The sequence below is a fragment of the Ostrinia nubilalis genome, chromosome 16, assembly GCF_963855985.1.
Source record: "Ostrinia nubilalis chromosome 16, ilOstNubi1.1, whole genome shotgun sequence".
In the NCBI taxonomy this organism is placed as follows: Eukaryota; Metazoa; Arthropoda; class Insecta; order Lepidoptera; family Crambidae; genus Ostrinia; species Ostrinia nubilalis.
In genome coordinates this window covers 14,552,912-14,580,767 of record NC_087103.1, presented here as the reverse complement: position 1 = coordinate 14,580,767, position 27,856 = coordinate 14,552,912, and the positions used below count along the sequence as shown (strand labels likewise).

Genomic DNA, 27,856 nt, shown 5'->3' with positions numbered 1-27,856 from the left:
CACGCACACATTACGTGACGACACCATTGCAATGAAACGCTGTCATGATGTCATGTTTTTTTTTAAATTCGTTTTGTAATTGCATCCAGAATGCTTTTTATTTTAATAGTGTTTGTGCCTGGTCACTCGCATACACTCGCGGAAATGTGACGTCACGTTTATTTCAAATCAACTGTTTTGTAAATGCAGCTCTCAGAATGCTACTGCAGTGACTTGTAAAGGTGTCGTCACCGATCATTTACAGTACGTTTGAAGAAGCTACTGTAACTTTTTTTTATATAAATTGATTCTTCTTATTCTAATTAAAAAAAATAGCAGTAATTCTTTTAAAGGTACTGTTTATTTAATAGATGTTTTTATATTAACTGGCATTGACAAATTACATTGATATTAGTTTAACCATATGCTTAACTACACAATCGCCTTCATATATTTCACATATTTAACACAAATCATGCACAACATTATTGTTCAACACAACAACATAAGATGAAAATCATCATATTCATTCACTACTACTTTGTAACGAAGTAACTGACAAAGATTTTTTATTTACTACAATCTTTTCTTTTTCTCTTGATATATTTTAATTGCATGACATTTTCTGTTTGTTCATGCATGTGTTTTTGAGTTGAGCATCATATTAAAACAAATGTGTGCTAAAAATTACATTTAAAACTAAAATATTAGTTATTTTACAATCAAACATTTCTATTCTTATTACAGCTAATTAATAACATTTTTACACTGAAATGATAGTTTCCGTTATCCAGTTTTTAGATAAAAGTTATTTACTTCGAGACTATAAATAATATTATTACTTCACAGTTTACACTGATTTATGATCGATTCTGGTCAATTATTTTCTGATTTATTTTTCAAATATGATCTTCGGTAAGTATTTGTTTCACGACGGAGATCATATTTGAGAGTATGTGTTGTACTGATCCCCTGACGTCACAGTGTCATATCTGTATCCGCGATTAGTTGGCTATTAGATTGAAAAGATAACTGACAAATTTTCTCCTTCAAAAATACTAGTTTCGACACTCAATACAGATATGGAGTGTGTGAAATTGTGGGCCTTTTTTATACCAACATCTAAAATTAACCGACGAGCGTGCATAACTTTTCAAACCGCGGAATTCGCCAAAAAAATTGGTCGAGTCGAGGTTCAATCTTAACAGAATGTGTAAACTCAGATTGTAGAAAAGGCCCAACAGCCGTCTCGTGACACGCTCGGCGAGCGGCGCGGACGATCTGATCCGTCACGAATTTTGACCCAACGAACACGCACGTTCGTCAAAATCCGTCACGTGGCGTGACGCGGTGAGAGAATTGGGGTTTTCCGATCTGATAGCTAAAAACACGGTTGCGGGGACGACCGGGATTGCGTTCGTGGCGTCTGGGGGGCTCAGTACGGTGGCGCGCGCAGGCGACGACGAGCACGACGAGCCCGAGCCCGAGCCCGAGGTGCAGCCCGTGGGCCAGGACTACATCGAGGAGGTCCGCGGCGACGACGGCAAGGCGCTCTCCTTCAACTGCAAGCTGTGCGACTGCAAGTTCAACGACCCCAACGCCAAGGAGATGCACATGAAGGGCCGCCGCCACCGCCTGCAGTACAAGAAGAAGGTACGTGCGCCCATCCCGTTCCTTACACCTTACAGCCGAGTGTTCACTAGGTGTCATTCAAATATGAAAAGGGGAGAGGGTTCACAAGAGCCGAAAGAGGGGTATTGCCGCGCTCGACATGAGCTTGTAATGGTGCCTTCACATTGTGGTGCGTCCACACTGGGCGAATATACTCGCGCGGCAAACTTGACATCCTGCTCACCCTGCTCTTAAGTGAGCAGGATGTCGAGTTTGCCGCGCGAGCCCGTTCGCCCAATGTGGACGCACGGGCCCGCGCGGCATACTGGTCATCCTGCTCACCCTGCTCTTGAGTGAGCAGGATGTCGAGTTTGCCGCGCGAGCCCGTTCGCCCAATGTGGACGCACCATAACAACTACTCGATGTACCAAATGTAATACATTTGTCCCCTGCGACCCTGGAGAATACGAGGCTGTCCATTAAATTACTTTTGCCAAAAAGTGTTCTGTAAATTAAGAAGTTCTCAAATAATATCATCCAGTGATTACTTAGTAAAAGGTTTGAGGCGCTCGTCGAGCCTGGCGACCCTCGGGTTGCCAAGAGATCCGGGCGTCGTATGATTACAAAATTTTTATGAGGATGATATCAAAGTTACTCTGGGCAAAGGCAACTTACATCAGCCTGCATCTTTGCTTAGAAAGTAAAGTCTGTTCGCCGAGAGTTGATAAAAAAAATTAAATATCAGAGGTTCTAAACTCATTATAAATTGCGGCCCGCTAATTATTTTTGTCGATATAATGAAAGAGTTGGTAGATTATCATTATTATCTCTTTTAAATTTACGGGAATTATTCCGGTTAGGGCATACGTGGGGATACGGATCAAACACGTGGCGTCCATGTGTTGGATAAAAAGTATTTCATTATTATCAAGTGGCTTGTAGTGTATCCCAATGTTGGGCAAAGCCCTACCCACTGTCATACCATTCATTTCGGTCTTATGTAAAATAAATCTATTCCGTTTCACACATTGCGTTTCACACATTGCGGCCCGCCGGCCGGGGCGCTTGACGACAGCTGCGTGGCTCGTACCATGGTACTCAGTGCGCGTTGTGACAAACGACGCCCGCCATACAGAATGCGATAATTAAGCGACAGTCGCTATTGCAAGACATTTCATAATATTTATCAACTCTCGGCGAACAGACTTTACAAGACTACAAGCTAAACAGTGTTGCATCTTACGTACTTGTAACAGGTGTCAATTTGCAACAAAACTGTTTTTGTCCTTAGGTGCAACCGGACCTGGAGGTGAAGGTGAAGCCGTCGATGCACCAGCGCAAGCTGGCCGAGGCCAAGGCGCAGCGCATGATGGTGCGCGACGAGCTGTGGGCGCGCCGCCGCATGCACGACGTAACTACTTACATAATCTCATTCATATACAAATACATGCACACAGACACGGTAATATTATCATACAGTATTGTAACTGCATATAAACGGACGAAACGCGAGCTTTCCTTCGAAATTCAAATCTCGGTATGCGCTCGACATGCAAAAGTCGGGGGTGTCGCGAATGTGCCACAGTAATAAACGGACGATGTGTTGTTTTTGAAACAGTAAGCGCTCTTTTTTTTATAAAAATAATTACAACTACCTATTTATACAGGGTGTTAGGTAAATAGGTTTATAAGCTGACACTAACCCATGTTAACATATTATGCATATAAATGGTATGGTGAAGTCAGTGAAATAAAATTTATAATATCAGATTTGTATGAAAATTACATTTATTAAAATGATGATATCAATTTTCTGACTTCACTATACCATTTATGCACATGTTAACATGGGCTAGTGTCGGCTTATAAACCCATTTACCTAACACCCTGTACAATAATCAAGCATTTTGTACACCTCAGTCAAGGCGCATACAATTTACGATCGCATAAGTTTTATTTCTAAATCTTAACCCAAATATAATTTTTAATTAAATCTACTAATCACAAAACAACATGCATTTTATCCTATTTCATTCACTAAGTTATTTTGTTTGTCAAAATAAAATAAAGAATTACAATCACAAAATACATTCACAAAACTAGATAGAAATTCTAAGTAGGCAGATGTAATTAGAATGGGTACTGTAGATGAGCAGCCCTATCGCATGTTATCATACCGTGACGTACCGCGCGGCTGTTGACATTTATTTCAAAAATATGTCCGAGTTGGAATACTGTATAGATAGTATTACCGTGACACAGACATTAGATAGGGAGACCGGGGCTGAAAGTGCCGGGGGTAAATTGTTCCGATGCAAAATATCTCGACAACAGAAAGAATTAGATATGTGATCGTATTATGTCGCATGTGGCCAACTGTTAGGCATTATACGAAATAATACGATCACATATCTCATTCTTTCTGTTGTCGAGATATTTTGCATCGGAACAATTTACCCCCGGCACTTTCAGCCCCGGTCTCCCCTACCTAGACCTATTTTAGACATGACATTGTGGGTAGTCGTCGGTCCACCTTGTAGGTGGACATCCCACGCTGCGTTTTCCGGTACGCGGCCTCCATTCCAGAACCTTGCTGCCCCATCGGCCGTCAGTTCTGCGTACTATATGCCCTGCCCATTGCCACTTCAGCTTGCTTATCCGTCGGGCTATGTCAGGCTTTCTTGACAATGGTAGACAGGCTTTCCTAAACTGTCATGATGATGAACATGTAGACGCCCTTTCCTAAACCGACATAATGCTAGACAGGTGGACATGATCTCTTGAACTGACATAAAGTAAACAGGCTCTGCTGAACTGACAGAGCAGCACACGAGTGATATTGCTTAGGTATAACCGTTTTCGTTCACTTCATCTGGGAACTAATTCACCTAGCTACCCGAACAAAGGCGACCCATTTTTCTTGAGGACTGGAAATCACCTACATACTAAAAATACAAAGGCTCTCAAAATAACACTCTTTAAATAAACCCCTGTGAATCCCTCGCTGACGAACGTGCATTGTCTCAGGGCATGGAGGAGGAGGAGCGCGGCTACTGGGACGGCGGCGCCGAGCCCTGGTGGCCGCGCGGCCCGCTGCCGCCGCACCATCACCACCACCACCATGTAAGTCGCGCCACTAATGTTTAAAGTTGCTGTGAATGATCGTTGTATCACAGAATAATAATAAGTACTACGTACAGAAGTATACTTCGCGCAGGTATTTAAAAAAATGTATGCTCAATGTCATTAACAATATGGTGTAATTTAGCCTGTCTCAAGAGTCAAGCACCATTTTGTTGACAAACGTCAGTGATCGGCACTGCGCCGAAGTTATAGGGCTGACTTCGGTAAAATGATGTGACGTGAGGTGCCAAACTGCGGAGGAAATACATGATTTAGCATGAATTATCATGAATAATATTAACTACTTATTTACCTCTCAGTGTAGGCAACTTAAAAAAGTACATTCTGTTTTTATTATTATTTAGGCAGTTAAATACTGCACAGTATTTAGTACACCATTTTCTTTATTTTCTTCCATCATACACAAGAATACGCGTGCGTGAGTCAATGTTCGCTCGTATGTGAGGCCTTGTCGAATAGGATCCTGTAGGTGGGCCATCGTGCGTGTTTTGTTTTCGATGTAAACTCGCGGAGATGAACAGGCCTGCTTTTAGCGGCAGCCCTTAACTTCTCTCTCATTAGGTTATTTGTCATTTGACTGTCGTTCATGAATTCGTGGCGCTATCTACCTTCAAATGAGAGATGGACAGCTCCGAAACTTCTTGTAATGTTTTGGACTGCAGCTCTTTTGCATCAGTTTTATTGGTATACCTAACAAGTGTGTCGTTTGCAGGGCATGGGCATGCCTTACGGGCCAGTGGGCAGGCGGCCGGAGACGTCGGACGACCGCCACGTGCTGGCCAAGCACGCCGACATCTACCCGCCCGAGCCGCAGCTGCAAGACATCCAGCGCGCCGTGTCGCACACCGAGAAGGCGCTCAAGTCGCTCTCCGACGCGCTCGCCGACCAGGCCAAGCCCAAGGTGACGTCACTGCTCCTCTAGCTTGTCGTCAGGACTCTGCCCGCCAAGACGCTACCCGCTTGAGCCGCAGCTACAAGACATCCAGCGCGCCGTGTCGCACACCGAGAAGGCGCTCAAGTCGCTCTCCGACGCGCTCGCCGACCAGGCCAAGCCCAAGGTGACGTCACTGCTCCTCTAGCTTGTCGTCAGGACTCTGCCCGCCAAGACGCTACCCGCTTGAGCCGCAGCTACAAGACATCCAGCGCGCCGTGTCGCACACCGAGAAGGCGCTCAAGTCGCTCTCCGACGCGCTCGCCGACCAGGCCAAGCCCAAGGTGACGTCACTGCTCCTCTAGCTTGTCGTCAGGACTCTGCCCGCCAAGACGCTACCCGCTTGAGCCGCAGCTACAAGACATCCAGCGCGCCGTGTCGCACACCGAGAAGGCGCTCAAGTCGCTCTCCGACGCGCTCGCCGACCAGGCCAAGCCCAAGGTGACGTCACTGCTCCTCTAGCTTGTCGTCAGGACTCTGCCCGCCAAGACGCTACCCGCTTGAGCCGCAGCTACAAGACATCCAGCGCGCCGTGTCGCACACCGAGAAGGCGCTCAAGTCGCTCTCCGACGCGCTCGCCGACCAGGCCAAGCCCAAGGTGACGTCACTGCTCCTCTAGCTTGTCGTCAGGACTCTGCCCGCCAAGACGCTACCCGCTTGAGCCGCAGCTACAAGACATCCAGCGCGCCGTGTCGCACACCGAGAAGGCGCTCAAGTCGCTCTCCGACGCGCTCGCCGACCAGGCCAAGCCCAAGGTGACGTCACTGCTCCTCTAGCTTGTCGTCAGGACTCTGCCCGCCAAGACGCTACCCGCTTGAGCCAGCTGCGGGTCATCCAAGGCCATCCAGGGCCCAGGCCAAGCCACGTAACTGCTCACTCACTCTGTCGCCCGGTCACTGCAAGAGTCAGCTGCAGGGCATCCAGGTCAAGCCCAGTAGCTACCAGCTACTGCTTCTCTAGTTTGTCGCCCGGTCGCTGCCCGCCCGAGGCAACTGCAGGTCATCCAGGTCATGCCTAGTAGCTGCCCGCCAATACTCCTCACTCTGTCGTTTGGTCACTGCTCAAGCCAGCTGAAGGTCATCCAGGTCAAGACCAGTAGATGCCCACCACTACTTTCTTTCTGTCGACCAGTTACTGAGCCCAAGCCAGCTGCAGAACATCTAAGGCCATCCAAGCCAAGCCCAGTAGCTGCCCGCCAGTACTCACTCTCTGCCACCCGATCACTGCCCGAGCCAACTGCAGCAGGCCAAGACCAGTAGCTGCCCACCATTACTGTCTCTCGTCGCCCGGTTGCTGCCCGCTTGAAGCAAACTGCAGGTCATCCAAGGCCTTCCTGGCCACGCAAGTAGTTACCCGCCACTACTTGTCTCTGTTGCTCGGTCGCTGCCCGCTCGAGTCAGCAGTAAAGTCCTCGAGTTGCACCATGGTCCAGAAAAACGTAGTTTAGGCAGGCCAAACACCTGGATGCGGGCAGAGCATTATCGTTAAAGTCCGGTCGTAATCATATTGCTGTCGCGCTCGCACACTCGGGAGCGATAACGATGGGTAGCTTGGGGTTATTGTACGAAATTCTATCTGCTCGGCCACCGGACTTTTGTGATAACACTCTGAGGCCTTTGCCTAGAAGGAGCAATCGAAATGCTTCCTCTCCCTTGTGTCGGGATCAGCCGTTATAAGCATATGTTGACGGACAAACACAGCATGGGCTCAAATTTATATTCGAGCATTTAGGGTTAGGGAATGTCCGCCGCCGTTGCCACTGTCGGTAGACATCTGACACGATTGACATGCTTCAGTTAATATCTCGTAAAATAATATTAATTGGCATTCCTTCTTCAGGCCCAGACACCTGCCAAAGCCCAGGTCAAGACCGAAGAGAAGAAAGATGACAAGCCCGAAGGAAAGGAAGACGGCCGCGATAACCAATTGTGAGTAAACCTTCGGAAATACTTGGATAATTTTTGTTTTGTGGTTTTCTATACCTAGTCTTCCTAACATTTTCACTAAATAACTACAGTTTTTATTTAAATAGACGTGTTAATAGTACCTCATTTATACTTTATTTCTATTGTAATGGATTTGTTAGTAATAATTTGGTTACACTAAAGTTTCATCTTAAGCTTGTTATAATATTTGTTGCCTTTTTTTGTTGTGAATTATTTTTTTGCATCACTGCACTTACCCATTTTGTTGAACGCCACTTGCGCTTGGAACCAGGTTCAAATACATGCTGCCTGTTAAAATGGAAGACATTAAAAAAGAGAAAGATACGTTACCAGTGAAAATGGAGCAGTCGTAAGTTTATTGAAATGTATCTCGTACTAGTTAAAACTAGATCCCGAATGTAGTTTGTAGTTAAGTAGTTAGAGATTTAAAAGCTTGATTCATTGTTTGTAGACTTTTTGTTAAATTGTAGTTGATTATGTATGTGTTTAATTAATGCTTAGAATCAGAAGGCCTCATGGTTTTTCTTCATTGCCGAAACGCGTTGTGAGCGTTTTGTGGATGTTTTACTGTGGAATTGGAAATATTAAACTCTCAAATAGATCCAGTTTCTTTTAATAAATGGGCTAGTGCTGAGAAGAAGCAGCGCAAGTAATTTATGTCATTACTATTGTGAAATTAAAGCGGTTCTGAGCGGCCAGTGTGAGTTTACATCAAACGTCGTCACATGCGAGCGCGTCAAAGACATCTATGAAGATTTTAGTTCTTGAAAGTATCCGCTAGGGTCGCTGTACAATCCGTCATATATTGAAGGGAATCAGGTATATGTATTTTAAAGTAAAAATGCGAAATAATTTCAACAGACGTGTGTATTGATCGAATCCAACAGACAGAGAGTAAAACAAAAGAATGCCCTATGATTTTTCACTGTCACAAATCCAAATGTATTTTTATGCAGTCACTGATGTAAACTCGCACTAAGCTCTGTCTGTGTCTGGGCAGGTTCTCGTTCATGGGCGAGGGCGAGGGCGCGGGCGCTTCCGAGGGCGGGCGCGCGCTGAAGGGCGTGATGCGCGTCGGGCTGCTGGCCAAGGGGCTGCTGCTGGCCGGCGACGCGCGCGTGCGCCTCGTGGTGCTGTGCCACGCGCGCCCCACCGTCACGCTGCTCAAGCGCGTCGCCGCCGACCTGCCGCTCCACCTGCAGCGCGTCAAGGTGAGTACAAGGGGCTGCTGCTGGCCGGCGACGCGCGCGTGCGCCTCGTGGTGCTGTGCCACGCGCGCCCCACCGTCACGCTGCTCAAGCGCGTCGCCGCCGACCTGCCGCTCCACCTGCAGCGCGTCAGGGTGAGTACAAGGGGCTGCTGCTGGCCGGCGACGCGCGCGTGCGCCTCGTGGTGCTGTGCCACGCGCGCCCCACCGTCACGCTGCTCAAGCGCGTCGCCGCCGACCTGCCGCTCCACCTGCAGCGCGTCAAGGTGAGTACAAGGGGCTGCTGCTGGCCGGCGACGCGCGCGTGCGCCTCGTGGTGCTGTGCCACGCGCGCCCCACCGTCACGCTGCTCAAGCGCGTCGCCGCCGACCTGCCGCTCCACCTGCAGCGCGTCAAGGTGAGTACAAGGGGCTGCTGCTGGCCGGCGACGCGCGCGTGCGCCTCGTGGTGCTGTGCCACGCGCGCCCCACCGTCACGCTGCTCAAGCGCGTCGCCGCCGACCTGCCGCTCCACCTGCAGCGCGTCAGGGTGAGTACAAGGGGCTGCTGCTGGCCGGCGACGCGCGCGTGCGCCTCGTGGTGCTGTGCCACGCGCGCCCCACCGTCACGCTGCTCAAGCGCGTCGCCGCCGACCTGCCGCTCCACCTGCAGCGCGTCAGGGTGAGTACAAGGGGCTGCTGCTGGCCGGCGACGCGCGCGTGCGCCTCGTGGTGCTGTGCCACGCGCGCCCCACCGTCACGCTGCTCAAGCGCGTCGCCGCCGACCTGCCGCTCCACCTGCAGCGCGTCAGGGTGAGTACAAGGGGCTGCTGCTGGCCGGCGACGCGCGCGTGCGCCTCGTGGTGCTGTGCCACGCGCGCCCCACCGTCACGCTGCTCAAGCGCGTCGCCGCCGACCTGCCGCTCCACCTGCAGCGCGTCAGGGTGAGTGGAGACAACTTGGTCAGGACCAGGCGACCACCTGGTCCTAGTCCATGTCGCATGATTCAAAGAGTTACGGGACTATTCCCACCTCTCGTTCCCACCACTGCAACTCCTGTGTAGCCAGGATCTACAGCTTGACCGCCACAAAAACCCAACCAATGAAGGTCAAGTTTGTCCCGGGGGAAAGTTAAACTGTCATTGGACCCGCAACGAAATTAATAAATTACAGAAACAGATGTATGTTGTATTGAATTAAGCATTATATCACGTTCATGTTTCCAAAGATCACACTCCCACAAGATATGATGGGCAGACTGCTCATGACTGACATCATCAGTGGAACACTCGCAAAAAGGAGACGGAACTAGTTTGAATTCAAATAGTTACCAATTTTCATGCAAAACTCTCTTGCACATTCTACACACGTAGATCTTGAACGATATGTATGCTCCTAGTCTCCTACAATGTATCCAAGATTTTGACAGATCGTAATAGGCGCTGGATGCAGGCCACTACCTGTCGGCCATTGTGGAAATCATTGGGGTTGTAACATACCCTAGTAGAAGGGTAGTAACAAAAAGCAAATTAAACAATAAAAAACTAAACATGTACAACAAAAGGTTTATTAAATCTAATTTACGAAGGTTCAGGTAGTGGGTCAATAATTGGCAACCGAGCGACACAAAGTCCCAGAAATAATCAAGGCCACGGTACTGATCTTCCGATTTCCGGTAGGCGTAAAACTGTTCTCGGTGGCAGCCCAGGTCCACCAGGCTTGATTGTCCAAGGCAGCAATCTTGCCCCAAACTTCCACGGAGAGAAGTGTTTGAAACCCGGAACGGGGACCCTGGAATTCCGATACGGACAATTTTAGCAAAGTCCGATTTCGTACTTATGACTGCGACATCAGACCGGAAGCGGCGAGAAGCGGATCAGATGAAATGATTATTGCAAAAAATAGTTAATACTGATGAGGCAGTCACAAGAATCATTCTTAATCTAGATTTAAGCACTAAAAACACGATTAATGAAGATTAACTCCAAAGCATCGGTAAATAATTATCCATTATTTATAAAATGAGTTCCATATTTATAAAACAATATCTAATGCAATATGAATTGCTTAGCACATTAATTTGTTGTATGGAAAATAAAAGTAAAGGAAACGTAATAAAATTAGGATGACTGTCAATTACCGTAGGGGTCATACAAGGTCATGTGTGTATTACGTTTTATGTACGTGGCGAATTTAATTTGTTTTGACGTAGTATTAACCACGCTCACGTACTAATAATTAAAAGATAAACACTTAAGCGCTACACATGCAAGCACTAAATACATTTTTTTTTTAAATAACAGTAGATAGGTACTTACTACTAAGCACTAGCTAAGCACTAAAATTAAAAATCATTTACAACACTCACCCGATATTGGGGTAACACAACACAACTTAGATTTGTAGAAATTGTTAAAAAGTGAATTTAACGACTCGTAGCTCGTCGTGACTTGGCAGTTTTAGTACAAAAGCCGTACGTCCTTGCGTTATGATAACTTCGCTCGGACTCCGCCGCGATGTTTCGACGGTTTATTCTAAACCGGGGCGAACCTGTTTCCACTTCGTTCACTCATCGTTCGCGCTCACAGATATTTAAAACGTCATTTGCGCCCGAGTTTACGTATAAGTTTTTGTTTATATTTATTTTATTTTTGTCATTAAGGTTTTAGTAAGTAAGTATATTTTTAATTAGTTTTTAGTTATAATTAAAATTTTATTTTTTTGTTAACTTTTACTTTATTTTGTTACTCTTCGTGTAACGAACCGTTACATACCCCCCTTTTTAGGTTAGGATTTTTCTAAAAAAATCCATTAATCCTAAAGCAATCTGATTTCTAGGTTAGCTTAAAATCTTTTACATGCCAGGTACCTAAATTGCGTCCTGCCATGTCTTCAAGTTCGTATACTAATTTCGATTTTTTTGTAACAATACGACATTTTAAGAATTTAGGGGCTAACTTTTTAGAGAATTTATTGTCTTTGTCGCTTTGGTAAAAGGTCCTTTTCCAAACGATATCACCCACGTTGAAGTCCACGTTCCTACGGCGAAGGTTATAGTTAGTACTATTTCTTGAGTGTGCTTTAATTAATGACAGTTGTACTTTGTCAAATAATTTATGCAACACACCAAGGTTTTCAGCGTAGGCATCGCGTGGAGAGAAAATTATTTGGTTTTCCAGGTCCGAGTCCACGTAATGTGAACCGCAGCTAACAAGCTCGCGCCCGTAGACCAAAAATGATGGTGTAAACCCTGTCACCTCATTTACGGCGCTGTTTAACGCAAATTGAATCTTGGAAATGTTAGAGTCCCAAACCCTATGGTCGCCGTCAATAAATGTAGAAACTGCCGTCATTATGGTCTTATTATAACGTTCTACTGTGTTTATTTGTGGGGTGTATAAAGGGGTATAAAAAACATTTGGGATATTATAATTTTCAAATAATTTTTTCATCGTGAGGCTGGTAAATTGACGTCCGTTATCCATTAAAATAGTGCTCGGTACCCCGTGAATGAGAAATACTTTATCTTCAATTATCTTTGAAATAATATCAGAAGTTGCTCGACGAATGGGAAATAGAAGGCAATATTTAGAAAAGCAACACGTTATAACCAGCAAGAAGGTATTTTGCTTTCTAGATACGGGCAAGGGCCCAACAAGATCTACGCTCAACATTTGGAATGGCCTACTGCAATCTTTAGGCCTCCCCATTGTACCCAGAGTTGAGTGATTAGGGTGCTTATGCGAAAGGCAGGTATCGCAACTGGATACAAATTCGACTACATCATTGTGCATGTTTGGCCAAAAATAAGTTAAACTAACACGTTTATGTGTTTTAAAAATTCCGAAATGGCCTGACGTGGGTTCAGAATGATTTTCAAATATTATTTTCCGTCGTAACTCCAATGGAACTACCTCCTTCCACTCAAACTCCCTGGTTAAGGGGTTAACAGATTTAATGAATCTGAAAAGTTTTCCGTTTTGAAATCGGTAGTTGGGAAATGATGTTGGTGATTTAATACATCCTTCAACAATATTTAAAAACCAGTCATCTTTGGTTTTCTGAGTCAGCGAGTCTGCCGAAGTATCGATAGCGGATATTGGGACAGCGCGAGACAAACTATCTGGTACCACGTTCTCAGTACCTTTACGGTGTTTAATGGTAAAATTGTAGGTGGAGAGTCTTACTCCCCACCTGGCTAATCTTCCTGTTGGATTATTGAGGTTGAGAAACCATTTTAGGGAAGAATGATCCGTATATACGGTAAACATTTGTCCGTTTTCCAGATAGCAACGCCAGTGCTCAATAGCTGTTAGCACAGCTAACGCTTCGCGTTCGGTGGTGCTATAGTTGCGTTCTGGTTTTGAAAATGATTTACTCATATATGCTATGACCCTTTCAGTGCCATCGACAGTTTGGGTTAGTATTGCTCCCATACCATAATCACTTGCGTCGGTATGCACTTCAAAAGGCTTAGCATAATCGGGACAAGAAAGAATTGGCGTGGACACGAGACATTTTTTCAATTTTAAAAAAGCGCTATTTGCTTCTTCGGACCATACAAAAGGTGGAGCGTTCTTACCTTGGCTGGTTAATTTATTTAAGGGACTAGCTAGCGTACTAAAGTTTGGAATGAATTTCCGGTACCAAGATGCAGTACCCAAAAACATTCGAACTTCCTTGCGGTTAGTTGGAATCGGATAGTTAACAATAGATTCCACTTTTTCCGGATCAGCATGAAGTCCGTTTGAATCCACCACATACCCTAAGTATTTCAATTGCTTCCTGAAAAACTGACTTTTCTTAAAATTTATTGTCAGATTAGCCATTTTAAGTTTTTCGAGAACACGCATCATCAGGGAAATGTGTTGGTCAAAGTCGTCTGAAACAATTATCACGTCGTCAATGAACACAAAAACTCTGTGTTCAAACTCTGGTCCGTAGAACAAGGTATCTACTAGCCTTTGTTGCGTTGCAGGTGCATTTGTTAAGCCAAAAGCCATAGCCTTGAATTGAAAGGTGCCACGCGACGGAATGTAGAAGGCCGTCTTTTGTCTGTCCTCTTCCTTTATCAGGATCTGCCAAAAACTTTTGGAGAGATCTATACTAGACAAATACTTGGCATCACGTAGGTTGTCCAGTATTTCAGCAATATAGGGTAGACTATATGCATCTTTTTTGGTGACAGCGTTAAGCTTTCTGCTGTCAAGACAAAAGCGTAATTCCCCGTTTTTCTTTGGCGTTAGAAGAACAGGAGATGACCAAGGACTCTCACATGGTTCTACCACATCTTCCTTGATCATTTCGTCGAGTTGCTCAACTAAAACGCGTTGCTTCTCAGGGGACATTCTATAGTAGCGTTGACGAATGGGGGCAGCATCCCCAGTGTCAATTGCATGTTGTATCAAATTAGTTCGACCAAGACCACGTTCCTCGTATGACACTTCACGGAACAATGATATTATACGATCAGCAGTAATTTTTTGTTCCTGTGATAAGTGCTCATAGGAGTGTATATTAGGTGGGTTTGCTTCAATTTCTGAAGTAAAAACCTCATCAGAATCCTTAAAGTAGACAATGCTATCGAGATGTTTAGGAAAAAGGCCAAATAATCTCCAAAAGTCCATTCCTAGTATTAGCGAATGTTTAATATTAGGTACTACGTAGGCTTTTAGCACGTGTGTTTTATCATAAAAAGTAATTGGGACATATATGATTCCTTTAGAGTCTAATTTTTCCCCACCTGCTGCCATGAATTGAGCAGTATCGGTTTTTTGTAGATCATAGCCAGCTTGCAATAAATATTCATGGCAGCCGTTACCCAATATTGTAGTGGACGACCCAGTATCAAGAAGGCCGATAATATTTTTATTATTAATGACGACAGACACATAGGGTCTGGAAACGTTGACGCGATTAACGTGGATTGAAGAGACAGCGTTATAAGTAGTAAATGAAGTGACAAAGTTCAACCACTGCTGCCAATCTGACTTATTAAAATTTACATGAGAATGAGTGTTTGTACGAACACTATCTTTGCAATCCACACTTATTAGTTTTTTTGATTCTCGTCATTAACTGGGTTGCATTTAGGGCAATCCGGATAGCGGACGTCTTTCTCACCACACTTAAAACAAAGTATGGTACGATCCACTTTACAAGCACCAAGGGAATGTTCATGAGAGCGACATCTTGGACAATATATGGGGCCAGTGCTGACAACATTAACGGTCTCGTTCTTTTGTTGTTTAGAATTTGTAGATTGTTTTTGATAAGATGAAGGAGTAAAATTTTGTTTATTAGAGTTGTTAGTATTATAGTAATAAGGTTTTTGTGTTTTATCTTGATTTTTAGGTTCTGTTTTTTGATAATTATTTTCGTAGTAGTTGTGTTTGTAAGCAAACTCAGGGGCAATGGTGCTGCTCGATACTCTAGGTGGCTCATGAAATTGAGAAAATCTGGATTGAACGTTCTCATAATTACGACAAGTTGCCACCAGGGAATCGATACTTTCGATGTTTTGAGTGGCCGCTAGTGTACTTGCATAGCATGGACGGATATTATGAAGTAATATTTCTAATTTCTCTGATTCCGAAAATGGTTTGCTTAAACGTGAAAACAATCCGTGCATGATAGATATATAGATTGTGATATTCTCTCGTTCACCTTGGGTACGAGAACGAATTTCTGCGGCAAGCCTATAGTCATAATCGCTACTACTGAAATCTTGTTTAAGCAAGTTAACTAAATCTTCCCAAGATTTAATTTTATACTTGTTGTAACGATACCAATGCAATGCATCGCCAGAAAATATCTCATAAGCCAACGAGAGTATTTTATCAAAAGATATACCACGGGATTCAACGAACTCCTCGACTTTTAAAATGAATGAGTGGACACAAGTTTTTCCCGTGTATTTAAGCTTGCTTATGTCTGCCGACAAACTGCGTTCGCTACATGAGATAGATATGGTAGTTGGTTCAATAACTGCTTCAATAGAAGATGTGGAAGGGGCTTGTGTTTGTGAGCTCTGGGGTCTCAAGGCAATAAGTTCCTTATAGTAAGCGTTAAAGTTAGAAACACAGACTTTATAAACGTCGGTAACTTCTGGGTTATTAGTGATTCTATTGATCCGATGATAGAGGTGATGTAGCAATGACTCAGTTCTGGTGTAAGCGTTTTTATCAAATTTTGATTTCAAACCTGAGAGAAGAGTATGTGCTTTGAGGAGGGATTCTTTGACGCATTTTAAATCCTCGCTTGGTTCTAAATAAGATTCGGTTATGTCTTCGGAAGTATTAAGTTGTGATAATTTTGTGATTTGTTTCCTTAATTCAAGAATCGAATCCCCAGAGCCACCACGAAGCTCCACTTCGTATTCTAATTCAGCTTTTTGTAAGGACAAAAATTTTATAGCGTACGACATTGTGATTATATCGAGAGTGTGTTGCAACGAAAGTAAAATTACCAACTACAACAATGATTTAAAAGCAGATACAAAATACCTACCACTATGTGGTAACACTGCAATCTGTTATAGCTTGTTTTTAAATATTGGGTTAATTAGTATTCAAGAGTATACAACATAACAATATAACATTTAGTCTATTTGGTAGGTATTTTGTAAGTAGAAATTAGCATAATCAGTCTTAAAGTCTATGGTTTAGAGCCAACACCAATAAAAACTATCAAATGCTTACAAGACAAGTATCGTTTCGGTTGCAATTATACCCGTTGTCAGGCGCCAATGTAACATACCCTAGTAGAAGGGTAGTAACAAAAAGCAAATTAAACAATAAAAAACTAAACATGTACAACAAAAGGTTTATTAAATCTAATTTACGAAGGTTCAGGTAGTGGGTCAATAATTGGCAACCGAGCGACACAAAGTCCCAGAAATAATCAAGGCCACGGTACTGATCTTCCGATTTCCGGTAGGCGTAAAACTGTTCTCGGTGGCAGCCCAGGTCCACCAGGCTTGATTGTCCAAGGCAGCAATCTTGCCCCAAACTTCCACGGAGAGAAGTGTTTGAAACCCGGAACGGGGACCCTGGAATTCCGATACGGACAATTTTAGCAAAGTCCGATTTCGTACTTATGACTGCGACATCAGACCGGAAGCGGCGAGAAGCGGATCAGATGAAATGATTATTGCAAAAAATAGTTAATACTGATGAGGCAGTCACAAGAATCATTCTTAATCTAGATTTAAGCACTAAAAACACGATTAATGAAGATTAACTCCAAAGCATCGGTAAATAATTATCCATTATTTATAAAATGAGTTCCATATTTATAAAACAATATCTAATGCAATATGAATTGCTTAGCACATTAATTTGTTGTATGGAAAATAAAAGTAAAGGAAACGTAATAAAATTAGGATGACTGTCAATTACCGTAGGGGTCATACAAGGTCATGTGTGTATTACGTTTTATGTACGTGGCGAATTTAATTTGTTTTGACGTAGTATTAACCACGCTCACGTACTAATAATTAAAAGATAAACACTTAAGCGCTACACATGCAAGCACTAAATACATTTTTTTTTTAAATAACAGTAGATAGGTACTTACTACTAAGCACTAGCTAAGCACTAAAATTAAAAATCATTTACAACACTCACCCGATATTGGGGTAACACAACACAACTTAGATTTGTAGAAATTGTTAAAAAGTGAATTTAACGACTCGTAGCTCGTCGTGACTTGGCAGTTTTAGTACAAAAGCCGTACGTCCTTGCGTTATGATAACTTCGCTCGGACTCCGCCGCGATGTTTCGACGGTTTATTCTAAACCGGGGCGAACCTGTTTCCACTTCGTTCACTCATCGTTCGCGCTCACAGATATTTAAAACGTCATTTGCGCCCGAGTTTACGTATAAGTTTTTGTTTATATTTATTTTATTTTTGTCATTAAGGTTTTAGTAAGTAAGTATATTTTTAATTAGTTTTTAGTTATAATTAAAATTTTATTTTTTTGTTAACTTTTACTTTATTTTGTTACTCTTCGTGTAACGAACCGTTACAGGGTGGCCTATGTTCAGCAGTGGACGTCCTATAGCTGAAATGATGATGGATAGGCAGCCACTCTGATCATTGATTAATTTATGTTTTTAATTTGACTATATCAATAAGATTCTTGAAGAGATGTTAGAATATGATGATATAGATGTATGGTAGGGTAAGACCACCCCTACTTTTCTCGAAGAAGTCGTAAAAAGCCAACATTGGGCTTTCCCAACTCACCTAGCCAGCATGGGGTGTGTAAAAAGCCATCTTTTGCCACCTTTGGTAATTTAGAGGGTCATACAATCGTACTCCTGCAATGAAGACAAATGACTTGACGATGACGTCCATGTATCCCCCAGGGCCCCGGCGAGGAGCCGAAGTACAAGGTGGAGCTGCTCCCAGCCGAAGGCGCCGTGCAAGTGTCAGACGGCACCGTGAGCGTGCTGGTGTCGCTGACGTCAGCCGTCATGCGTGAGCCCGCAGGTAAGCCCCGCCCGCGCCGCAAGCCTCGCGACACGTGCATGCTCGCTCCGTTCATGCGCAAATTGGCAAATTCGCAAATTGTCAAGCGATCGCAATGTGCCAGATTCGCACTTTGTCAAATTGCCAAATTCGCAAAATGTCAAATGCGCAATATGTCAAATTCGCAAAATGTCAAGTTTTAAAAATGTCTTTATATTACGGTTTTATGGTTTCATATTTAAAAAAAACCTTAACATTTTAATGATTAAAAGTTCTGCCAATTAATTACTTGATTTTTATTATTAAAACCTAAACAACTGGACATTTTTAAAACTTGACATTTTGCGAATTTGACAAAGTGAGAATCTGGCACATTGCGACCGCTTGACAATTTGCGAATTTGACAATTTGCGCATAAACGGCTCGCTCGATACTCGCATGCTCCGCAGTCACTGCGACGGAACGAGGCCAGTAATTAGTAATTACTACATCTTTCACTTCTTGAAGGGAATCCACCTTTCGTTGCCATTCCAAATGTTATAATCTCATCACGGAGCGACAGTTGTGTGGTATCGGTCTCGGGAAATCATGACACCAGAATTTGTTCCTATTGTTCCATCCTTGGATTGCTATTCGTAGGCAGGTCCGAACTGATTTGATTTCAGAGAAGCGATGGTAAATTTTGTGTGGTAGGATACACGATTTATTGGGAGGTAGTGAGACGTCATACTTGGATGAAACGATGGGAACGGGCCAGCAAAAATTCATTATACTGATTTCCTCAGGCGATACAACTTCGGAAGTTAATCAGCTGTTTGTGGCTTTGTTCCTGATGCAGACGCGACATATATTTTTGAAAGTAAATAAACGGCGTAAATTGAGCATACGAGTATTGAACGATTTTCCCTAAGTGGGAATTTCGTTTATTATTTAAGAATATAATGATGATGATATGGCCACTTTTTAGAGCTTAATTTGAACTACTTAGCTGGTTGATAGTAACCTCTCTCTATAGGAATTGCAAAAATATTTGATATACTTGATTATGTTTTAGGATTTCCCCCCGTTTTATAATGTGATTTGATGAGCTCGCCTTAATTACTGATTCAAATTCATATCAACCAGCTTATGGTTTTGACATACATGTTAATTTATGTTATTTAGGGTGTTATGTTATCCGGCTGATTGAACATTAATCGTTTTTAATTTTTGCCAACTAGCCGTAGCATACACCCACTGAATGTTATTGTAAGCTCGAGCCGCCGCCGCGTCGCGCGCTCCGCAGCCGACGGCCGCCAACGTCTTCTTCTCTTTGCTCTGTTGAACTGTCAGAACAAACTATCTCTACTATGTTCATTATTTTATATTTTGTATGTATTTTACTGAATATATTTTGTTACACCCATTATAACATGAAAAAAAAAAGATAATTTGTTCAAAGTTTACCGCCGGCCCCCGGCACTGTGTTCGATGCTTATTTTTAGGTGTGATTAGGGTTAGATGCGGCGAGAAGAAAAGGATTTTTGATCATCTATCCCTTTATATCACTCGCGATGCGTCTCCGCAGTGGTATATTGTTATCTACCGAAACGGAGCAAACATTATGTATTTCATCTATGTATATGTTTATATTATCTTTTTTATTATTTCCTTTTCACATGGGTCCGAATCAGTAGAAGCGTTGACACCAACAGCTAAGTAGGAACCGCCCCCGATGTAATGTGTCCCGGTAGGAGCTCGGAGCCATGTTTGCCCCGTTTTCGTCGATGTTCTGATGGTCAAACACCCTTTGTGTTGTTGTCGCTAGAGGGCGGCGACATAAAGCGAGACGACAAGGATGTGCTCCCGCGGCAGAAGTGTTTGGACGCGTTGGCCGCCCTTCGGCACGCCAAGTGGTTCCAGGTACATTCGCCCACATTTACAAACGTGTGCGCACTCCACGCCTAACTATAGCTTCACTGAACTTTGCTTGCTATAACAACCGAGTCCGATTCGAATCGAACCGTCTCTTCCTTTGTACACCACTAGAGGGAGTGCGCACGTATTTTTTTAGTCACATGTTTGTTTTATTTTCCATCTGAGGTAGTATTTTGAGTTGTAAATTTATTAACGAACGATTTGAGCTCCCATGAACATGTGGCTACAAGTGCCTCTTGTAAAACTAAGCTGCGTTTCCCGCACTTGGTAGCCCGATGGGAGGTAGTTCCGAACGGAAACGCAGTTTTGGACGGTGATGACTGTATGACGTGTGTGCATCCATTTATTGCTCTTTTCTTTGCCGAACTGTCGAGCTTAACGTAACTTGAGAGAGTGGAGCAATAAATCGGTGAGGCGAGCGTCGGCCCTGGCTTACGTGGGACTGTGTGTGCAGGCTAGGGCTGCCACGCTGCAGTCGTGCGTGATCATCATTCGCGTCATGCGGGACCTGTGCCGCCGGATACCCAACTGGACGCCGCTCAACCCATACGTGAGTTTATTTTTTATTATCATTAAACTTTACAACCCAATCGAGTGAACTGCGCACCTGTGCGCCATGACGTCACAGACGCTCTGGGAGGTGTGCGGGTAAGTAGGAGGGGGAATTGCATTCCAAAGATGTGCGCAGTTAGCTCGATCGGGTTGTATATTCATTTTTTATTGATTTAAATACGGTATTGTCTCATTACTTACAGGATGAACCTTTTTTTATTGGACAATCTTCTTTAGAGCGAATTTTAGTAGAACTTCAGAGAAGTGGAGTGGGATTTAAATAGCTAAATCTAGGATGTGTTTGCATAAGTCTTTTTGGCATTTGTTTCTACACTGAAGTTTTCAGGAATACTGTGGCACTGGTACCTACTTTATGTGTGACTTTAAAATAACATGCAAAAAGGTTTTGAGTCTTGGAGACATATTTTATGTTTGTCTTGAAGGCTTGGTAGAGCCCAAAAGATAAACAGACATGTAAAGTTCCTTTTTTAGGGTTCCGTAGCTAAATGGCAAAAAACGAAACCCTTATAGATTTTTTACTATGTTTCGCGTTCATAAGTGTTCATTCCAAAATACTGGTCAAAATTGGATAAATATTCTTGATTTAATTGACTTATGTCACACATAATGTGTCCTTTTGTGGGGTGGAGTTTTGATAACAAAATCCCAGCTGCTTTGCAAGCTCGTTCAGCAAGATGAACATTAATTGTCTCAAACTAATGTCGTATATTGTACTGCGGGGTGGAGGATTTTACCACTACACTAGTCCAAATCTCAGTCACCCTGTATGAAGGCTCTGCTTCACCAAGACGTGTGCTAAGAGCGCTTTCACATTTAGGCGACTAGCAGCGCGACGAACGCGCTACAGACGCGCTGCCGATAACTTCATACTATGTGACAGCGGATGCCTGCCTTCACATTATGGTGCGTCCACACTGGGCGAACGTGCTCGCGCGGCAAACTTGACATCCTGATCACCCTGCTCTTGAGTGAGCAAGATGTCGAGTTTGCTGCGCGAGCCTATTCGCCCAGTGAGGACGTACCATTACAAAAACGCTGCTGTCGCGCTTCTCCCGGCCTAACAGTACTGTCCCTTAGGCGATGGAGCTGCTGGTGGCGGGCGTGCTGTCGTCTGCGGGCGCGGCGCTGTCGGCGGGCGAGGCGCTGCGCCGCGTCATGGAGGCCGTGGCGGGCGGCCTGCTGCTGGAGCACGGGCCCGGCCTGCGCGACCCCTGCGAGAAGGAGCTCGTGGTAAGTAGTCTACACGCGCGCCGTGTTAGTGTTAAACCCTAATTCGTACTCACCCTCTTCCAATCATTGACTCCCAAAGTCCTGCGAGAATGAAGGGAAAACTCGTGGGTCGTACTATGCTAGCTCTGTTGTTTCCCCCTTATTCCAAACCCAGACTCCTGAAACCGCTGCGGTAACTATAACCTGACTTTGACTACCATCGAATATCTCCCGGTACTCTGTACCACGCCGAAGATGGAGTAATATAACTGAATCGAGCGGTGGGGATATACCTATGTCCGTAAATAAATACTGACCTCGCGATGTTTCTATTAATGATTCCGGTCCTCATTCCTGAACCACGGTTAAAAAAAGGTGGTCTTTGTCTAAATGAAAATTCGAACTATTTTTGTTATGACATTGAGCAGCAGCTAAAATATACATTTTCGTTTTCAGGATGCTATTGGTAACTTGCCACCACAGAAGCGTGAAGACTTAACTGCGTCTGCGCAACAATTCCTGAGACAAATCGCTTTCAGGCAAATTCACAAGGTAAGTTTTGTTCATAGATTCTCTTACTAGAAATTGCTTCTTTTCATTGTTGATTTTAAAATGGAGGATGAAGGATTTGTCATGGTAGTCCTAAAAAGAGGTGGAGTTTGTTAATGAGTGTAGTCAGAAGGGGTTAATTTCACAGACCTAATGCGAAATACACATATTCGAGTTGAGTTCTCATTTTGCGAAGCAGGAGTAAAATAATTGAGGTGTGGAATTTACAATAGGGCCAAGAAGTCCCAAAAAAGCAACAAGATTTTGCTTTTCAGATATCTTATGATGGACTGCCATTCCATATAGACGTGCAAAGTGCCTTCCAGAATTTATGAGTCTCGTTTTGACAGTTTTAAGAAGCATGTCAATTGATTGGTGGTGTTATGACTTTTTTTTTATGCATTAACAAGGCAGTTAGTTATTTTGTATTACCCATAGTACAAGCTTTGCTTAGTTTAGGACTAGCGGCGCAGTGTAAAATGTCCAAGGTTTTATTTATTTATTATTCCCAGGTGTTGGACATGGAGCCGCTGCCGAAGCTGAAGCACGCGGCGGGCGGCTGGAAGTTCCCGCGCAAGCGCCGCCGCTCCAACACCGACCCCGATCCCGACACGCCGAACGGTAAGCAGTGTAGGCACACACAACATAACATGCATGCTATTTGTTATTCATTATTTCACCTTTATAATGAAGTCAAGAAATAGAGTCAATACAGGCATCGCTATTGGGATTTTTGTATTATCGACATTATTTTATTTTAAAAAAGATCGCAATCAGAAATAATACTTTTAATATTTTTAAGACTTCAGAAAGGAGGAATTTATTCGATTGCATTTTTATGTTTTACAAGATGAAACTTGATGACATAAGATGGTCCAACTTATAGTAATTTTCCAAAGTTATACAGCGACTCTGTGAGCGTGTTATTCACTCATTAAAACGTTCTAACATTGTTTCCAGGCGAAGGCAAGGTGGTGAAGACGGAAGAGAAGATGGACGCCACGGACTCGAGCGGCAAGAAGTAACGCGGCGAGCCAGCGCCCGCGCCGCCTCCGCTGCCGCCGCCGCCGCGCCTCATACACCACTATTTATTCACACCGAGTGCAAAATACGATATCATCTGTCGGATATTTTAGTACATTTATATTTTGTGTAAAACGTTTACACGTTATTTTTCGGTCACACTAATTTTATAGATGGTTTTCGAGCAGACGATCTGTCCAAAATTATACTAAAATTAGTCCCGAGATATTTGTAGTTTCGAATTAGGTAGATCTTTAGGTTCTCTATCTTGTATGTAATTTAGTGTTAGACGTTGCGAGAAGTGTGAGACAGGGATAAAAGCTGGCTGAGTACTGAAGAATGGCATAGATAGGACGACGAATGGAATTAGAGCTTGTAAGTTTCATTTTATTATTATAACTATTATTAGGGTAACAGTATTTGACTTTGTTTAGTTCCTCTTGGCTCGCTCGCGCGGCCGTCCGCTACGCGATCCGATTTTATTTTTACCTTCGATACCATATATATTTTCTATTTAGCTATTAAGTTTGTATATTTACGAGAGTAGATAAATGGTTCCGTGGCCGAGTCCCCCAGTGTTCGACGCACCCGTGGTCGACGCCCCCCGGTCAGTGAAATTTGATTTGAAGCAATTTTTAATAAATGTACAGTCAGGCACAAAAATGGGCGTGGGCTTAAAATTACCCTATCTTTATACCCACGAAGTTTGTCTAACCTTCAGCCAAACACCCTTTATCAGTCTTTAAAATAACTCTACTCTCTCTACATTTAACTAACTACAAATAAAAGTTTAAATTATATGTTTTAAGTATTTATAACAAAAAATTAACATTTTAATTTTTGTAATAATAACAAAAATAACAATTAATAGGAATTAAATCACATCTTTTACTTTTTAGTATAACAACAGTAACATGCAAAATCATTATTTTTTCATTAGTTTTCGTTGACTGTACTTAGTGCAAAAGCCGAAAAAAATATGATATTAAATTATTTTTAAATCAGGGGCGCCGACCACGGGTGCGTCGAACACTGGGGGACTCGGCCACGGACCCAGATAAATCACCTATTTACAATAGGTAGGGTAAACCACCCAATTATTGGCACTTTAAGCAGCTACTTCACAAAACCGGTAAAATGTACATGTAAAAATATGTTTTATCAAAGATAAAAACATTTATATTGGTCTTTTAACCTTTGCAGAATATTATAAAGTACTTATCATTAATAAATTAAATCATTTATTCAATATAGTGTACCTTTTAAAAAAATACCTCAAAATACCAGTTGTTGGCATAGCCAAACCTTTTATTGGCAGTGATAATTACCTATTATTGGCACTGTTCTCGCAAGACTGAAAAATAGCTGCTAGGTCTTATGTAGTGGTTTTAAAGAGATTCATTATAGAAATAAACAAAATAAAATCCTTTGTTTAAAGAAAAGTAACATTTTTTTTGTATAGGAACATACCATATCAGTTCAAACGCTTATATTTAAATATGGTTTTAAACTTTCCATAACTACTTTTATCAAATCTTCTTTTCTCTTCGGAAATCCATTTTTGCTACTGATTTTTATTTTATCCAGTCAACAAAAAGCTGTTCTTCCTCGTCAGTTAAAACTGTGAACGGACCGGTCTTAGAGCGATGATCAGGATGTTTCAATCTGAATTATAGTAGACCGTGGCACCACTTTCAAAGCCTTTCACAGGCTTATTCCACTAATCCCCGTCAACGGGGATTAGTGAACTTTTTATTCATTAATCCCCGCTAACGTCAATGGAGCTTATAATGGGGATTAATGAACTAAAAAGTTCATTAATCCCTATTACTTTATTTTATTTTTCTTTATTCAGAAAACTACGTTAAAAAATAAAATACTAATGTAAGAATCATGTACATCATCAGGTACCATCTATTTATTATTGGATAAGAACTCACTTATTATTTTTATTATCAAATTAAATTAAATTTAAGCCTGATTACAAAGCTATTAATTTACACCATTTTTATCTTGTTACATTTTGGGCCAAATTTGTATGTAATCGTTTCCATCTTCTTTTAAATGATGAATGAGGAATAACGATTCAATATCCATAGTGCTTTTGGTTAATCAGGTAAGTGTTAATTTTTTTAAAGTATTGTAATCAGTCTTAAATTTAATTTAATTTGATAATAAAAATAATAAGTGAGTTCTTAACCAATAATAAATAGATGGTACCTGATTCTTACATTAGTATTTTATTTTTAACGTTATAAACTCCATTGGCGTTAACGGGGATTAATGAACAAAAAGTTCACTAATCCCGTTGACGGGGTTTGTCAACGGGGATTAGTGGAATAAGACTTTGAAAGTGGCTAAAAAGATAATATTTTTTATTGGCACCTTTTTAACCAATGTTTGACACCCGTGCCAATAAATGGATTTTATATAATTGGCAGTGGGCCAACATTTGGATTGGTGTATCCAAAACGTTAGAAAATATTTTAAATGCAATTTAAACTCAATTTTGAGACAAACAAGGTATAATTTTTAATAAACTCAAATTATTTTAAATACCCTTTTATTGGCATGTGTGCCAATAAAATGGATAAACAGATTTTACGCATACCAAATGTTGGCATACTACAAATAATTAAAAGTTGGCAGTTAAATTATAAAATAATGTTTTAAAAAGGCAGTTAATATATTCAATAATAAGACAAAATGATTATGTATAAGAACAACAAAATAGATTTGCATTTTATTAAAAGATTATGATAGCTCTTACCTTAGTAAAAAACGAATATTTCGATTGTTTTTTTCGCACAGGTCCCGGTTTGTCAAACAAATGGTTGAAGCGCCGCGATGTTTGAAAAAATAATAAACGTGTGTAGCCAGTTGAGTAATAAATGATATTACTCTTCAATTTCTACTAAAAAATATAAGGTTTGGTTACAAAGAATCTTAATTTTCTTAAAAAACTGGAGCATGCCAATAAATTGGTAGAGTGCCAATGATTGGGTGGTTTACCCTATATTGTTCTTGCGTGCAAGTAATTGATTAGTGAGATGTAAAAGCAATCACTGTTTTTTTTTCGTTTAACTTGTTCGACAAAGTTAAGTACGGTGTTGTACTGAAAATTGCTGTTACAAAGATTTGCCGATTGTGCGAATTTAGAATATTGAACTAGTAATTAATAAATATATTCCCAATTATATTTAAATCAAAATTTGCAAAGGAAACTCGAAAATAAAATGAAAACGAATGTCTCGTGATCTCCTAAAAATGTATGAAACCGTGTGTCGTGTAAGTAGCGAGTTACAGGTAGATTGCATAACGGAGAAGGTTTCTGCGGCAGTGGAGCGGCGCGGGATTTGCTACGTCAAACGTCGGCGAGACGACGTGACAACTGTTACGTCACAAGTCACCACTCCCGCGCCGCTCCACTACCATAGGAACCTTTTCAGTTATGTGCTGTGCCTGTAGTTTAGCTTAGTTTCCATAGATGTGGTAATTTTTCATACACGTGTGCATTATTGTTCCATAGTGAAAGTTGTTGTAGATGATATAAATTCTATCTACTTTCAAAGAATAACCCTAAAAATTATTTTTGACTATTTCATAGGAGAATAATTAATTACGAGGCATTTGGGCGTGTTAATGTGTCCCCCCGCGCGAAGACTTCATCAACGACGGAATCGAGCCGTCGCGTGTCGTACGCACCACGATATTGGGAAATTGAAGTGGATGTGATTAACTAATATATTTCATTAGAATGGGTATAACATATAATTGTTGCCCTTAGATAGATATTGTAAATTAATAAAAAAAAATGTCGGACACGGAAATGCAATGTTTTATTATTATTGTTTCTTTAAAACATTGGTAAATCTTTGTTTTGTATCGTAAAGTGTACTTTGGAAAATGTCAATAAAGATACTGACAAATAATTTTTTGTTTTTATTAGTATCCTAGTGGATGTCTGGATGTTTGTTAGTTACTCTTTCACGCAAAAACTACTGGACGAATTTTGATGAAACTACAGTATTCTTGTTTATAATCCAGATTAACATATTTCAAATCGAATCAAGGATCACTCAATCCACATGCACATCACGAAATCGGTAATAATTATTAGATTGTCTTATCACGTCATGTTTCGTCGATAGTGCACAGCGCCATCTACCGAGACTATCGATAAAATCAATATCGAAGGCTTTTTATCATGCTTGGAAGTAGTAAATAGTTTCCGTAAGTTTAAATAGATGTCGCTATCCTAAAACTGTTGGCATCAAAGAAAATGTGAAACAAATAGGTACCTAGCAAAGTAATTG

At 42.1% G+C, this 27,856-nt stretch overlaps 1 protein-coding gene and 2 long non-coding RNA genes across 3 annotated transcripts in view; 1 reads left to right on the top strand and 2 right to left on the bottom strand.

Annotated features, from left to right (window-relative positions):
- Nucleotides 1-23,684, top strand: part of LOC135079573 (zinc finger RNA-binding protein 2) — a 44,766-nt gene extending 21,082 nt beyond the window's left edge. Inside the window, exons 8-23 of the mRNA XM_063974226.1 lie at nucleotides 1,361-1,632; nucleotides 2,882-3,001; nucleotides 4,618-4,713; nucleotides 5,447-5,614; nucleotides 7,505-7,593; nucleotides 8,612-8,822; nucleotides 8,953-9,084; nucleotides 9,346-9,477; nucleotides 9,608-9,739; nucleotides 18,167-18,290; nucleotides 20,077-20,171; nucleotides 20,641-20,736; nucleotides 21,837-21,989; nucleotides 22,425-22,520; nucleotides 23,030-23,138; nucleotides 23,478-23,684. Coding sequence (XP_063830296.1) covers nucleotides 1,361-1,632; nucleotides 2,882-3,001; nucleotides 4,618-4,713; nucleotides 5,447-5,614; nucleotides 7,505-7,593; nucleotides 8,612-8,822; nucleotides 8,953-9,084; nucleotides 9,346-9,477; nucleotides 9,608-9,739; nucleotides 18,167-18,290; nucleotides 20,077-20,171; nucleotides 20,641-20,736; nucleotides 21,837-21,989; nucleotides 22,425-22,520; nucleotides 23,030-23,138; nucleotides 23,478-23,542 — 2,090 coding nt within the window. The 3' untranslated portion in view covers nucleotides 23,543-23,684. The remainder of the gene's footprint in view (nucleotides 1-1,360; nucleotides 1,633-2,881; nucleotides 3,002-4,617; nucleotides 4,714-5,446; nucleotides 5,615-7,504; nucleotides 7,594-8,611; nucleotides 8,823-8,952; nucleotides 9,085-9,345; nucleotides 9,478-9,607; nucleotides 9,740-18,166; nucleotides 18,291-20,076; nucleotides 20,172-20,640; nucleotides 20,737-21,836; nucleotides 21,990-22,424; nucleotides 22,521-23,029; nucleotides 23,139-23,477) is intronic.
- On the bottom strand, nucleotides 10,347-13,491 carry LOC135079468 (uncharacterized). The gene is made up of 2 exons (XR_010258810.1): nucleotides 11,164-13,491; nucleotides 10,347-10,586 (listed from the first exon to the last, which is right to left on the bottom strand). It is a non-coding gene; the product is annotated as an uncharacterized LOC135079468 (long non-coding RNA).
- Nucleotides 16,606-17,819, bottom strand: LOC135079467 (uncharacterized). The gene is made up of 2 exons (XR_010258809.1): nucleotides 17,423-17,819; nucleotides 16,606-16,845 (listed from the first exon to the last, which is right to left on the bottom strand). It is a non-coding gene; the product is annotated as an uncharacterized LOC135079467 (long non-coding RNA).
- Nucleotides 23,685-27,856: the final 4,172 nt, after the last annotated feature.